This window comes from Trachemys scripta, chromosome 8 (genome assembly GCF_013100865.1).
Source record: "Trachemys scripta elegans isolate TJP31775 chromosome 8, CAS_Tse_1.0, whole genome shotgun sequence".
NCBI classification, from domain to species: Eukaryota; Metazoa; Chordata; order Testudines; family Emydidae; genus Trachemys; species Trachemys scripta.
The window spans coordinates 96,061,903-96,077,782 of NC_048305.1; the positions used below are offsets into that span (position 1 = coordinate 96,061,903).

General features: G+C 38.6%; 1 protein-coding gene across 2 annotated transcripts in view; it reads left to right on the plus strand.

The window, feature by feature from the left end:
* The window catches only part of USP24 (ubiquitin specific peptidase 24), a 119,951-nt gene that overhangs the window by 45,710 nt on the left and 58,361 nt on the right, over nt 1–15,880 (plus strand). For both annotated transcript variants that reach the window (XR_004646883.1, XM_034779687.1), the window contains exons 19-36: nt 486–597; nt 861–937; nt 2,043–2,183; nt 2,347–2,400; nt 2,919–3,034; nt 4,448–4,514; nt 4,727–4,837; nt 5,241–5,339; nt 5,421–5,591; nt 6,644–6,729; nt 6,890–6,983; nt 7,282–7,437; nt 10,535–10,632; nt 11,407–11,502; nt 11,670–11,898; nt 14,125–14,284; nt 14,531–14,686; nt 15,649–15,719. Coding sequence is in view for 1 of the 2 variants with exons in the window: in XM_034779687.1 (XP_034635578.1) it covers nt 486–597; nt 861–937; nt 2,043–2,183; nt 2,347–2,400; nt 2,919–3,034; nt 4,448–4,514; nt 4,727–4,837; nt 5,241–5,339; nt 5,421–5,591; nt 6,644–6,729; nt 6,890–6,983; nt 7,282–7,437; nt 10,535–10,632; nt 11,407–11,502; nt 11,670–11,898; nt 14,125–14,284; nt 14,531–14,686; nt 15,649–15,719 (2,094 nt within the window). In the remaining variant the exon portion in view is untranslated. The remainder of the gene's footprint in view (nt 1–485; nt 598–860; nt 938–2,042; nt 2,184–2,346; nt 2,401–2,918; nt 3,035–4,447; nt 4,515–4,726; nt 4,838–5,240; nt 5,340–5,420; nt 5,592–6,643; nt 6,730–6,889; nt 6,984–7,281; nt 7,438–10,534; nt 10,633–11,406; nt 11,503–11,669; nt 11,899–14,124; nt 14,285–14,530; nt 14,687–15,648; nt 15,720–15,880) is intronic.

Genomic DNA, 15,880 nt, shown 5'->3' on the forward strand with positions numbered 1-15,880 from the left:
TATGCTCCAATACATCTGTTAGTCTTAAAGGTGCCACAGGACTCTGTTGCTTTTTACAGATCCAGACTAACATGGCTACCCCTCTGATACATAAATGAGGAACCTTCACTTAATGTTTTATGTAATAGACAGCATTAGTAATAATGCCTGGTACCCTAATGTAGCACTGTAGGCTTGTGTAATATGTAAGAACCTGAGTCTTGTGGAATCTGAACGTTCTGCTCCAAAAGAAAGTCTACTATTATCTGAGTTATGCTGATACATAGTACATAGTAATGTGCAACAGCAGTGCACTTCAGGTGGTTACAGACTCCTGAATATTTTGACTCTCTTGCCTTTTCATAAGTCTTTTATCTAAACTTTTTTATGCACTCATCACTATAGTGTCTGAAGTAATTTGAAAAAGCAATGTTGATTTACTAAAAAAATCTTTTGATCTTCAAAATATGGACCATATACACTTACACACTTACACTAATTCACAGATGTGCTTTGAGTGGTTTACAAAAGGACAACATGATCTGGAGAGTGACATACAACAACAGCTATTCAAAGAGAAAATTCTCAAACTGGAGTCGTATGAAATTACTATGAATGGTATGAAAATGTTTTTGTGTCACCAGGTCATAGGAGTAAATATATACCCAAGTACTAGATAGTTGCTTTCTAATAGAACATTAAACTTAATTTCTTAGACCCGTGAAGAGCTTTAAAAACTAACGCAATAAGAGGTCTTTTTTCATGATTCTAAATTTTTAATTGCTATTAAGAGTATCCTTTATTCTTGTGTATTTAATGGCCTTTTTCAATAAAAACAGGTATTTATTCTAAATAAAATCTTTCATGATTTTTACATACAGGTTTTAGTTTATTTAAGACGTTCTTTGAGAATGTGAACCTATGTGATCATCGACTAAAACGACAAGGAACTCAGTTGGTAAGTGTGGTGCACTTTCATTCCTATGAACAGTACATGAGATCTGGGGAACAGGTTCTTATTTTAAAAAAAGACAGCCAGCTATTTTATATGGTCATATTTGTACTAAAATACCTCAGGTCCTTTTAGTGTTTTCATTACAAATTCTTGCTTTTCTACCTTGAGAAATTAAAGGTGAGATTTTCATGAATGCTGAAAGTTGATGTAAAAGATTTCGGGTTGGAACACCGTAATGTCATGAAACTTGAAAAACCAATCCCAGTTTTCCTTTGCATTGTTAATGAGTAAATGAAGTGTGTGTAACTTGTTTTGCTGACCTCTAAAGAAAATACCTATTGTATGTTTAGTTATTTGTGTACCTTTTTACAAGAGATATGTTTAGAAAATTTAAATCTTAAATTGTAATACATTTTTAACTTTGATATGATCCTGCACTGCTTTTTAAAATAAAATTATATGGCAAAAAATACATTGCAGTATACATCTGGATCTGCTTAATATCCGGGACTGTTAATTTACCTCAGACTTACTTATGGTGCTCATAGACCTGTTGTGAAGTACATGACCCCAGTATATGCCACTTGATGAGCATTTTAGCCTATGATTTGTTGCTCTTTTGACTTACCTGTGTGAAATAAATTGTTTTGTGTGATTGTTGAATTCCTAAAATGATCTTTGAATTCTTCATTATTCCATTGCTTGGTTGAACTGTTTTCTGCAGAAGTCATTATTTGTCTACATGTAGACAGTGGGTTAGACTTAAAATTTCCACTGATTATGTGGATTTGAGATTATATACATTTAGTTCATATTGTATAAACATTTTTATAGAGTTGACAACATACTGAAAAATAGAGCTTCTAAGACTTTAGCCAAAAGTTATTTTCCAGCGTCTGACGTCTGTGAACAAGCGTCTGGCGAAGTAGGTATTCACCCACAAAAGCTTATGCTCCAATACATCTGTTAGTCTATAAGGTGCCACAGGACTCTGTCGCTTTTTACAGATCCAGACTAACACTGCTACCCCTCTGATTAATGACTATACATGCTTATAACATGTAACAAAGTCAAATTGTATTTTACTAATGTATTTTCTTTTGAACAGAATGTAGAAAAACTGGAGTTAATAGGGATGGATTTTATTTGGAAAATAGCAATGGAATCACCTGATGAAGAAATTGCTAATGAGGCCATTCAGTTGATCATAAATTACAGCTATATTAATCTAAATCCTAGATTGAAAAAGGTAAGTATAGTCTGTTACCAAGAACGGTATTTGACCCATATGAAGAGGTTTAATACTCGGGAAGTTGTGATATATATTGCAATTAATTAAATTTGGTGTTGACCATTTTATTCTCATGAAATTATTTTTAAAGTGCTAACGTACCTGTCCTTCATACCTTCAGGATTCAGTGTCGCTACACAAGAAATTCATTGCTGATTGTTATACAAGATTAGAGGTAAGTGGCAGACTTAAATTTGTTCATGTTCCTAAAGCCCTTTCTACCTTCAGGGTTATTTTACTTGCAGAATTGAAGCAGTGTTACAAAAAACATGCTTTTCAAAAACTAGAGAGTGCAATCCTATGCTCTCTCCCAAAATATTGCTAATCTTAAATTGAAGGTTTATAGAGGAGAATTCACAAGTTTCAGCATTTTAGCTGAAGATGTTTGAACTTCAGATCACAGAGCAAACTGTATATTATGTGAAGACTAGAATATTGAATTGTGGTAAAGATGCTTGTTAAATTCTTTTGAACTTGAAAATCAACTTTATTAAGGACTTAAGATTTTTCTCCTCTGTGACACTATTTCTGCAGTGTAATGGACATAGAAAACCACAGAATGTAGTTAAACTTTGTAACCTTTCCTATTGCCTAACTAGGAAGATCTCCTAATAGTTTTCATATAATTTCATCACTCCAGAATAAGTAATACAGTATAAATGCTGTTTTACATTGGTGCATCTTAAATTCTAGGCAGCCAGTTCAGCACTTGGTGGTCCGACATTAACACATGCTGTTACAAGAGCTACAAAAATGCTTACAGCAACTGCTATGCCTACTGTAGCGACGTCAGTACAGTCTCCCTACAGGTAAGTCTGTGTTTGAGGGTAAATGTAATAAATGCCTAACTCAGCACTCATTCATGTGGGAAGCATCTTGACAATAATGGGCATATGAGGAGAGTAAACACTTCTGTTGAATACAGCCTCATGTTTTATATTCCAAATCTTTCTACATCATAAAATCAACTTTTTTTTCTTCAGGAATACAAGGTAATTGTAGGCTGGGCTTCCTTAGTTTAAATATTGATGCTCTGCTGCATTGCATTTCTGGTAAATCATTGGCACACAGTCATCAGTGATGGAATATTCAGCTTCTCTTTATAGCCTTTTACATCTCCTCATACAAAACAGGTTGCTCAGTTGTAGTGCTTCCTTTCCCTACTGAGCATACGAAGGCAGGGAGCTGAGAACAGTGAAGGACATTAGTAGGGAGAGAACATAGAAGGGATTGGAATATTTCTGTACAGACTTAACTGATCAGAATCTAGTAATTGCCAAAATGTAAGTTTTGAGTCTTAAGGTAGTCCATCTCAAAGGATCACCACTATCCGTGTTCGTGTGGACAAAAATGTCTTAGGTTTTAAATGCCACAACTGTGTGTTTGTAGAGAATGGTCATTATTTTCACTATCCATCTCCTTCTCTGAACAGAAGTGTACTATTGGGCACTATGCCAAGGTTTGCTTACAAACAATCTTTAGGTGTTTGCATTAATGGCCACAAACAAGAACAACAGCTCTCTGTATGTGAACTAAGCCCTTGCGTTTAGAAGGGGGAGTGGTTACTCTCCACTGTGTAGCAAGTTCTGTTCTTAAATGGAACTATTTTTTTGAAGAAGCATAAACAAGTCAACATCATGGACTAATATTTGCAAACCTAACTTTGTGTCTCTTCCTTTTTAGTGGAATAAGTTTTCTTGTAATATTTGTAATATTTCTGTCTCTAGATGTAAGTTTACAGCCACTCGGACGGTCGCTTTTCATATTTACATTAAAATGTATTTGATTTCAGAAGAGATTTTTTTTTAAACAATCTCAATATAAAGAATGAGACTGAAAGTCTAAATGCTGAAGTCCTATAAACTACAAAGATTATTGCTGCTTAAGAGCCATCAGATTTATGGAGTGGGAGATACTGGGGGAGGTGGTTTGACTGTCATCCTTGAGGGGACTGATGTATTGTGTGTTAGTACCTGGGCACAGGGGTGGACCCTTTAGACATGCACAATGTATGTACCCAGACCAAGTATGGCACAGGAAGTGCAAGTCAGGACTTGCACTCTGCTTTGCCAATGTGCCTCAATCTAGCTACGCCACCTCAAAGACTGAGAATTGTATTTAGTCTCTACTAAATTCAGTCCTTGCCTTCGGCTGTTGTCTTTTTGTGATTGAACTGAAACCACTCACCTTATACTTTTTAAAATTTTGTATGCAATCTTTAGGTCAACTAAACTTGTCATAATTGAGAGACTGCTACTTCTGGCAGAACGCTATGTGATAACTATAGAGGTAAGAGATTTTCTTGTTACTTAACATTCATGTCCTTTCTCATAACTAGACAAAAATTTAGATGCCAACTCAATATTTTTAACAATACCATGAATTGTTCAGGCCCATGTACCGGAGAATCAGTTACTGCTAATACTGTGAAAATGTTTTTGTTCTTCCAGAATTGTTTACATGGATCTTCTTTTTTTTTCTTTTTCTTTTTCTTTCTGTAGGACCTTTACTCTATTCCTCGAACTATCCTACCTCATGGTGCTTCTTTCCACGGTCATCTTTTAACACTTAATGTTACATACGAGTCTACCAAAGATACCTTCACCGTAGAGGTATGTTTACCCAAGTTACACATGTCATGCCATATTGACCTTATTTATTTGTGAAAACGTATTCACTAACCGCGTCATGTTGCATGGATGACTTGAAGCACACGCTAGAGAAGTGTAAGGGGCACAGCTAGCTTGAAAACCACATTTTTCTAAAAGCTTTGTGTACGCACCTAAAATTAGAATAACGGAAAGGCTTGTGGAAAGAAAATATTTTCTTGCAGCACTTGGTATAGTCTCTTTCACTCTTCCCCTGTATAGTTAGTCTCCCTGGCTGAAAAGACCTTTATTAATATTCATAGAGGAGCTGAAAAACCCTTAATGTTAACAGAACACTTTAAACAGTAGGGCCTGATTTTTTTTTTTTTTAACAGCTTCCTTCAAACGATCTCATCTTATTTTACAGGCTCATAGCAATGAAACTGTAGGAAGCGTCAGGTGGAAAATAGCAAAGCTGCTGAATTCTCCTGTGGATAATATACAGATATTTGCAAATGAAAGTCTGGTATGTGAATTAGTTACCTTTTATCTTGTAAGTTTGAATCTTTCCTTTCACCAGAACTAAGCGTTAAATACTTTGTTGCAGCTAACGGTAAATAAAGATCAGAAGCTACTCCACCAACTGGGTTTCTCTGAAGAACATGTACTTACAGTAAAAACATCAGGAAGTGGAACCCCCTCGGGGAGCTCTGTCGATTCCTCAACCAGCTCCAGCAACAGTAGTGGTGTCTTTAGTTCATCTTATGTGATGGAACAGGTACAGTATAGTAGTCTGAAATCTTCTTTTACAGTGCACCCTTTCATAAGCACGTCACAATTGGGGTTAAGTGGCAGTGTAAGATAATGCTGTAGTCCTTCACTTCCAGATTTGGTTTCAAATTCTGCTAAATATCAGAATTAAAAATGAGTGAGTTTGGTTTGCATTTGTTTGTATTACAAATTCAACACCCAATGCAAGACTCATCTCAGGTGATTTAGGATTGGAATACAGGAGGTATTACAGGACTACAGGTCAGGGTGGCTTATGTTTTGACAGACCCAGTGAATGAAATAATTGGGGCATTTTCAGTCTGTGAAATCCTTTGGCAGAGCTATATGGAAAAGCTTTTGCAGTGGCTATATACTATGTGGGTGCATCATGCTTTTCTCAGACCAGGACTTAAGTAACTATTAATTCTGAGCATTAAATACACACATTTTAAAAAAGAAAAACCACTGAGACTGTAGCAAAACTTTTTTTTTAATGGTGACTTTGATTTCAAACAAGTAATTAAAAAAGCATCACCTTTTGTAATCCAACTCAAATGAAATGGATTTAAAAGCTACATTCAGCGATAAACAGCTGATTGTACACTGTTTGCTATGTATTGATCACCTCTGCAGTGTCTTCTGTTAAACTTTAATTTTAAAAAATTAAGATTTGCATTTGACTTTAAGATCATCTGGTGATTTGTGGGCAATTAATTGTAATAAGAAGTGAGATTTTTTTTTTTTTTTAAATCAGTGAAGCTCAAGTGTGTTAAATTAAAAATTTGGGAGTGGGTCAAGCTAACTGTACCATTCTGCCATTGCTTTCTAATTCACAATTAATAGTTGGCCTAGAGAGCATCTTTTGTCTGATGTAGATGTAACGCTGCACAGTGACATGCAGATATAAGAGATACATACAGGGGGCGTTATTGGAATTCAAATTGTCTTGGGCTAAACAGTAGCTTGAGACATCTGAGTCATTTGCTTCAACAGAGAATCCCACAAAATAGCTTAAAGGGGGAAAAAAAACCTTTGTAATTGTGTCTGTTTAATCCTCAGGAGAAATCCCTCCCTGGAGTAGTGATGGCTCTCGTGTGTAATGTTTTTGACATGCTTTACCAGCTTGCTAACCTAGAGGAGCCAAGGTAAACAAGCTAAATAGTTATTAAACATTGGAGAAATACTGTGACTGAAAGTCCAAATAACGACATAATTAAAAATTGTTACCAATGTATGTGGACTCTTGTCCAATATGAAGCTGAGTGAATCCTATCTTGGGTGGAATAATTGCTTTGAACTTTCCAGGATAACTTTACGTGTACGGAAGCTTCTGCTGTTGATTCCTACTGACCCAGCTATTCAGGAAGCACTTGATCAGCTAGATTCCCTAGGAAGAAAGGTATGGATTTAAACCCATATTAAATTCTTGTCTCTGTAGGGCTGAAAAGAGGCATTTAACATTGGGTTTTTGTAATACTGTGTTGGGTGTTCATTTGTGAAGTTTTCAAGTTATGTAAAACTTTTTAGTGAGAAGGCAGAATAATATTGTCTCAAGGTTTTTAATGCTTTGTTTCTAGGTGGCTGGGAGGGTGGAGGGGAGTTGTTACTGGGACTATACAAGATGCAGTTCCAAGGCTTACTTCTCCTTAAGTGATATTCTAAAAGTGCAGTTTTAGATCTGTGCTTATTCCTCTTAGAAAACACTGCTGTCAGAATCAAGTTCTCAGTCTTCAAAATCACCATCCTTGTCTTCAAAGCATCAACACCAGCCCAGTGCTAGTTCGATATTGGAAAGTCTCTTTAGATCTTTTGCTCCTGGCATGTCCACCTTTAGAGTGCTCTACAATTTAGAGGTAAGAAACCCTTTTGTCAACATGCTCCTCAGTTTTCTAACATTGCAATTAAAGCAATGGATACAGTTTGTGAAGTCCTGCAAAAAATATTGTCAACTGCTAGAAATATCATCAGCTGAACTATGATTAATCTGTTTCACAAAACAAGTGATTTGGAGCATGAAATATGAAGCTTCTCCTTAAGGTTTCATTACGAACCCAGGCCCCTCTCATCATTGTAATTGTAAGATGGCTTTTAAATGTGTTAGTAAGCAGGACAGACAATTTTGTAATTTATCTGTATGTTTCTCTCTGCCATCATAGAAGACCTTAGCTATTGGTTTAAATCTTTGCCTGGATCTGCAGAGGTTCTAAACGCATGCATCTCTATTAAAAATGAATGGGAGCCAGGGGTGCTCAACATCTCTGAAAATCAAGCCAAATGTAATTTGGATTGTTTGGATTACAAAATAAGCTCTCCTTTAAAATGAGCCACCGTCAGATGTCACTGAAGATGTGAAGGGGGCTGACAAAGCAAAACATTAACTGCTTTTTAAGAAGAAATATGCTGAGGCCCACTATAGGGCCCCAGAGGGGCCTTTTTAGGAGATGCAATTAGTGTGGTGTACTGTACTTCTGAATCTCCAAATAGACAAGGATATTACTCTAATGGATACAAGTTCAACTGCAGGAAAAGGGCTGAATACATTACACTCACTTTCTCAGTCTCTCCGGTTGAAGCTGTTTGTGTCTCTGTTCCAATGACTATTTATACAAATGTTGGATGCAGTGTTGTTGTAGCTGTGTTGGTCCCAGGATATTAGAGACAAGGTGGGTGAGAAGTTGGTCCAATAAAAAAAATAACCTCCATCACCTTGTCTCTCTATTTACACAAAGTGGGAGTGAAAATGACCCAACGTCAAATCCCTGCTCCAGTGAACCCAGTCTCCTGCGTCCCAGGAGAAAGCCCTAACCACTGAGCTAAAACGTGAAGGGAGACACCACCAATGTCATCACTTTTTGACTGAAACTATTTGGTGAATGTGTGTCAAATTTGCAAATAGTTACGCTGAGGGGAAAAAATGTGCAGCTCTATGGTTGATTTAATCAGGACACTGAGATGTAGGGCAGACCCAGGACCTCTTCCTGGGGATGACCGTTAACTGGTCTGAAATGCTTCAGTGAGGAAAGTTTGGTGGGGAGTTGCCAGGCCTTTGTGGGCTGACAAGACCAGAAGATGTGTGAACATCTGGAACAGGGAAGGACGTTAATCATCCCAAAAAAATCTTACTTGGTATGGGAGTTATTCAGGGCAATGGGGTAGGCCTCTCCAACAAGGGAGTGGATATATTTTAGCAGATTTAGGTAAGAAATTGTTAATCTGGGAACCCAGGTGGAAGTAAAGGGGAAGGCAGCTAAGCGAACTGCTGTTAGCTCTTTGTGGCTAATGTCCAGTGCATGTACTTGTTCCACACAAGTCCAGTTCCCTGATAAACTGGGATTGGAAGTGGACTAAGGGGAAAGCATCCCCTAAAGTTGAGGGATGGGATGGGAATCCTAATGTCTGATACAGTGAGAAGACTGCCTCCTTTCTCCAGCCCCTTCACCTTTGTACAACGGGAGGGCAGTGAGTTCCCAGGAACAGGCTGGGGACCAGCTGGAGGGGTGGGGTCCTGACAGCAGCCCTCCACCAAATTCAGATGACTAGGGATGAATCATGACCTGCACAGTATGAACTATTGTTGGATAATTCCCAGAGCAGTTAAGTTAAACTTGCGGCCTAATTAATCCACATCCTTTGTATATCTTATCTTTCTTTCCACATGTTCAGAACAATGAGTCAAATGCTATCATAGATGACTCTACAATTCCATTACAGACCCATCTAGATTAACATGTACAGGTTTGGGGTCCCATTGCCAGCCACTGTTGTCAGCAGCAGGTTAATTTCCTAGTATATTTGGGGCATAAGAATCCCCCTCACTCCAAACCCTTCCCGGATGCAACGGACAGAGGCATATGCTCATCTCTCATCCCTGGTGTCTGCAAAGCCTTCTGTAGGAGTTTTTGTAATAGCCATTTACCTTCATATATCTGTTACCAGTACTGCAGTTCTCCACCTTTTGCATAGCACATCCCATGTTCTAATAAAAAGTTTCAGGCTCCTCCTCTTCCAATGAGCCATGAAGAAAGGTAGAGTGGTCGTAACCCCCCCAAAACCTGTTTGCAACTCCCAAATTGAGAGAGCAGTCTGCAGTGTCACGGTACAGATGCCCTCCTGGTGAGAGGATTCTGTTTTGCAGTGGGACTAGTATCCCAAAATGATTTTTTCACTTCAGAGCAAATAAGTAAGAAAATACTTATTTCCCAGCAGTGAGGCTAATGAGGAAGCAAATTTAACTAAATATTCCTTAGGTCCGATAATTACATGGATTATATTAGCGGATTTGTTCCTGAAGTTCAGTCAAGTATAATGGAAAATATTTTCTCTTAACAAGCCAGAATTATTTTTAATCCCTCATATTTGTTAGTCTGCTAAAGCTATTAAACACGGGTCCATTCTGGTCACTTTTCTGACCATCATTGCACTTTGACACTCGCTGCTGAGAAGGGTACCTTCTTGCAAATGAGAGGAGCAGTATAATAAAGATGACATTCCTAAAAGCCATAAAATTTCTTGGATCCTCTTAATTTTTTTCACACCTCAAAATAAAAGTAGAAATGTAAAATCAAAACCTCATCCCTCGGAGCTCTTATTCAATAGTTGTTATTCCATGGAAATAACAACATCTTAACTGGGTTAGAATTGTAACCTCCAGAGCTCCTCTTAAGTCTGAAGAAGTAGTTCACATGCGAGTCCAGACTCTTCCCTTCTTACTATGTGAGCCATTTATGATTGTCAGTCACTTGTCAGAGAATAAAAACAGAAGGCAATGTTTTAAAATATTGTTTGGCTCTTTATGGGTCAGATTGTTGCAAGGCTGTATCTTTGAATTACTGAGAGCGGGAAATGCTCAGTCTTAGGGTGAGACTGCCTAGGATATTGGATGCCACTTCAGAGGTGCTATAGTTTTTGTGTATACTAGTTACGAAACACTTACACTTGCATGCATTTCAGGTACTGAGCTCCAAGCTGATGCCAACGGCAGATGATGAAATGGCAAGAAATTGTGCCAAATCTTTCTGTGAAAACTTTCTGAGAGCAGGAGGCTTGAGGTTAGGCCTTAGACATTTATTTTTTTCCATAACACTAACTTTCTTATCCGTGATAACTGTATAGTTTCTGTAATAGGCTCTAACACGCTGCTTATAGTATAGCATACTTGCATAGGTGTTCAGTTTTTATCATCTAGCGGTATGAAAACTAAAATGGTTTGGGTCCTGTGAATAAGGAACTACCTGTAGATTTACTTACTTTCACTAGTAATGTCTGAACAGCCCCTCTGTATCTAGTGTGTAGTGTATAATGTACATAGCTTTAAAGTCTGAATCAAAGCTAATTCATTCACATTCTTTTTTCTATTGCTGTAGTCAGTATTAGGGTGCTAAATAAGTGGTCTCACTTCAATTCAAGAATACAGATGTGCGTATTACACAACCTCCCCAGCTGACATTAGTTGGCATTTTTAGCAGTGTTAAAATGGACCAAGAATTGGTCAGTGCAATTGATCTTTCCATTCTTATCCATAAAATTGGTCCCTCCTGGTGAGAGTGGAGGCACAGTGGGCACTTTGGAAAAACTTGCAGAGCTGCTGCCTGTGCTGTACTTATCAAGTGATACTACTTTGCTCTTACAGTAGTTTTCCCCTATAGCTCTCAAAGCCCTTTGTAATGGGGGGAAAATAGGGATCTCGGTCTCAAGAGGTATCAGTCAGGTACTTCTGTCAGCACTAAGTCGCTGAGAGGGTGGTGGGGGGAAATACCCGAAACTCGTTACCAACAGTCTCCTTTTTTACACCATCTTATAAAATAGTCTCTCTTATTTTTAAGTTTGGTGGTGAATGTGATGCAGAGAGACTCCATCCCATCAGAAGTGGACTATGAAACAAGACAGGGAGTCTATTCCATCTGTCTGCAACTTGCAAGGTATGAGATTGCCTTTCCTTGTATATAAGGCCACTAGTAATGCTACTTGCATTTTTTTTAGCAGTTGGCCTGTTATTTCGATATGTAACAGTGATTCGAGTTCTATACTAAGGCTCTGATCACCCAATATTCAAAAATAAACCTGACTCTTTTCTTTGTGTGTTTAGGTTCTTACTTGTTGGCCAAACACTTCCTTCCTTACTAGATGAAGATATCCTCAAAGATGGGGTAGAAGCGCTGTCCTCACGCCCATTCCGTAATGTGAGCCGGCAGGCTAGCAGGCAGATGTCCATTTGTGGGACACCTGAGAAGTCATCCTACCGACAGCTGTCAGTTTCTGACAGGTCCTCCATTAGGGTTGAAGAGATCATACCTGCAGCACGGGTTGCAATACAAGTACGTGAAGGTTTGAAGATATAGCAGTGTGCTGTAGAGTCTTGAAGATATAGCAGTGTGCTGTAGAGTGAAAGGTGAAACTTGCTCTTAGTTTCTGGAGTTTAACATAAGTAGTGCTGGGAAACTGGTTCTCCATGCACAGGTCTCATCTCAAAGCTTAGGAGACAATCCAGGTCCTTTCCCCCCTCCCCCAAATCTCACCCTGACTTTTATTTTTAACTACAACGTGTCTCTGAAAGATTCAGAATTTCCTAGTGATTAATCTGTTGGGAGAGGCCACGTACTAAAACACACTGCTATAAAAGGAATAACTTGACCCATTTTCCTATTGTCAGATTGAAAGAAATTGCATGGGCTGTGATCTATAGCTAGCACAATGTGCCAACATGTATAGGACCTCAATTTAAGATCCAGTTGGTGCTTTCCTACCAGGATGCAGTTTTATAGATTCATAGATTCATAGATTATAGGACTGGAAGGGACCTCGAGAGGTCATCGAGTCCAGTCCCCTGCCCGCATGGCAGGACCAAATACTGTCTAGACCATCCCTGATAGACATTTATCTAACCTACTCTTAAATATCTCCAGAGACGGAGATTCCACAACCTCCCTAGGCAATTTGTTCCAGTGTTTAACCACCCTGACAGTTAGGAACTTTTTCCTAATGTCCAACCTAGACCTCCCTTGCTGCAGTTTAAACCCATTGTTTCTGGTTCTATCCTTAGAGGCTAAGGTGAACAAGTTCTCTCCCTCCTCCTTATGACACCCTATTAGATACCTGAAAACTGCTATCATGTCCCCTCTCAGTCTTCTCTTTTCCAAACTAAACAAACCCAGTTCTTTCAGCCTTCCTTCATAGGTCATGTTCTCAAGACCTTTAATCATTCTTGTTGCTCTTCTTTGGACCCTTTCCAATTTCTCCACATCTTTTTTAAAATGCGGCGCCCAGAACTGGACACAATACTCCAGCTGAGGCCTAACCAGAGCAGAGTAGAGCGGAAGAATGACTTCTCGTGTCTTGCTCACAACACACCTGTTAATGCATCCCAGAATCATGTTTGCTTTTTTTGCAACAGCATCACACCGTTGACTCATATTTAGCTTGTGGTCCACTATAACCCCTAGATCCCTTTCTGCCGTACTCCTTCCTAGACAGTCTTTTCCCATTCTGTATGTGTGAAATTGATTTTTCCTTCCTAAGTGGAGCACTTTGCATTTGTCTTTGTTAAACTTCATCCTGTTTACCTCAGCCCATTTCTCCAATTTGTCCAGATCATTTTGAATTATGACCCTGTCCTCCAAAGTAGTTGCAATCCCTCCCAGTTTGGTATCATCCGCAAACTTAATAAGCGTACTTTCTATGCCAATATCTAAGTCGTTGATGAAGATATTGAACAGAGCCGGTCCCAAAACAGACCCCTGCGGAACCCCACTCGTTACGCCTTTCCAGCAGGATTGGGAACCATTAATAACAACTCTCTGAGTACGGTTATCGAGCCAGTTATGCACCCACCTTATAGTAGCCCCATCTAATTTGTATTTGCCTAGTTTATCGATAAGAATATCATGCGAGACCGTATCAAATGCCTTACTAAAGTCTAGGTATACCACATCCACCGCTTCACCCTTATCCACAAGGCTCGTTATCCTATCAAAGAAAGCTATCAGATTGGTTTGACATGATTTGTTCTTCACAAATCCATGCTGGCTGTTCCCTATCACCTTACCACCTTCCAAGTGTTTGCAGATGATTTCCTTAATTACTTGCTCCATTATCTTCCCTGGCACAGAAGTTAAACTAACTAGTTACCTGGGTTGTTTTTATTTCCCTTTTTATAGATGGGCACTATATTTGCCCTTTTCCAGTCTTCTGGAATCTCTCCCGTCTCCCATGACTTTCCAAAGATAATAGCTAGAGGCTCAGATACCTCCTCTATTAGCTCCTTGAGTATTCTAGGATGCATTTCAGTTAGCATGTTTAGCTCCAGATGGAAGGAGGGGAGTCTTTCTGTAGTGACTCTTCTTTCTGTTTCAAAGACAGTGCTGGCTGGCTTTCAATAAGCCATATTAACCACTGTTTCATATAAGCAAAACGTCCTTGTGTCATGGCACCGATAACGAGCAAGGACCAAAACTGAATGGAAAGACCTTGTGGTTCCTCCTTTCCTCGTGGTAAAGGAGACTATTGGGTGTGGCAAAAGTAACCACTTTTTCCTGTTCCTTCAGACAATGGAGATAAATGATTTCACGTCTACGGTGGCTTGCTTCATGCGACTTTCTTGGGCTGCTGCTGCAGGACGACTTGACCTAGTGGGGAGCAGTCAACCGATAAAAGAAAGTAACACTTTATTTCCTGCTGGGATTCGAAACAGACTTAGCAGCTCAGGTATGTCACTCATAGTTGAGACTGCATCATTTAGTCTAAACAAAATACACAACTGGAGTAAGTTGAGAGTAAGACTTCTGGAGTTCTTAGAAGATGAACTCCTTCTAAATTGCTACTTAAATCTACTGTACTTGCTGTATTCTTACAAGTACTTTTTTAAAGTACTTTTTAGAAGAGAAACGTTCATCAGAAAAGCTTTAAAAACCACAACTGATTATTACATTTGTCGTTTCTAATCTAATGCAGGAAGCAATTGTAGCTCAGGAAGTGAAGGAGAGCCAACAGCACTCCACGCCGGAATCTGTGTGAGACAGCAGTCTGTATCCACCAAAGATGCTCTGATTGCTGGAGAGGCCTTGTCTCTACTTGTTACGTGCCTACAGTTACGCAGTCAGCAGTTGGGTATGAAGTAGACTCTTATTAATTCAGTATAATTTAATTTCAGTATAATGTAATTAGCGGGGAGTCAGGTTTTGAAGATGAATTTATACATTTTGTGCTTTCCTCCTTACTGAATTTTGCTCTTATTGAAGCATCTCAATTTGCAAATACAACTTAATTACATTATGTAACTTCACTATAGAACTAGTGCTTTGGGGATGATAAACAATATTCTTTCAGTATTTCTTTGAGGGGCATCTATGATGAGAGCAAATGAAACTGAAATGTTTGGGATCGTATACTTTATTAATCAATTACCACAAGTGTTTTGCTGGTGTAGACGTGCTGCATTACTTATTGGCTATTATTATTTTCTTTGTTAATTTTTTATTGCAGGTTAACGTTTTTTACACTGAAATCTCCCGCAGGATTCATTTCTGAAATAAACTGCAGCAGTGCAAGAAACATAGTTTACAGGGGTGCAGGGGTTATGTTTCCTAGGCTTTGATTCAGCAAGATACTTGTATTAGTGGAATTGCTTATGTGCTCAGGTACCTTGCTGAATCATGGCTTTAATGAACTGTGTGTTTTGGGCAAGTTTACTTAATGTTAGCATCAAAATGGTTACAGCTTTGCTTTGAAGTAATCGCTTCTGCTGATGTTACTGTTTGTCTAGCTATAAATTCAACCACAGGGCTAGTAAATCACTTCACTAGCACTTGTGCCTTCACATACAGAGAGTCTGAAACCTTTACTGGGGAGAAAAGGGGAATTGTCATATTTATATTAAAAATCCACAATCTATGGAAGGGGAGAAATCAAGGTGTAAGAAGATTTTTCCATACCCACATATCTCTCATCCTTGGTATTGGGGAGATGCATTTTTGTTCTAGTGATACTTCATTAATTAATTATTTATCAGTTTATATTTTTAACAAGTTTCGTTGGCAAAAAAACACTGACTGGGATTGTTTCATTTTTAGGATCTTTCTACAGCTTGCCTTGTGTTGCTGACTTCATCATTGACATTCTACTTGGATCACCAAGTCCTGACGTGAGTGGCTGTAATTAAGATTTCTAAGTCATTCACTGAGGGTCCCACTGAAATATAACATCTTGTTTACATTACTGGGCTCAGATAAAAATATTCATTTCAGCACTTTTGGTATCTGATTAATATGTTCTGTATATTACTCAATCAGACATCACTGATTG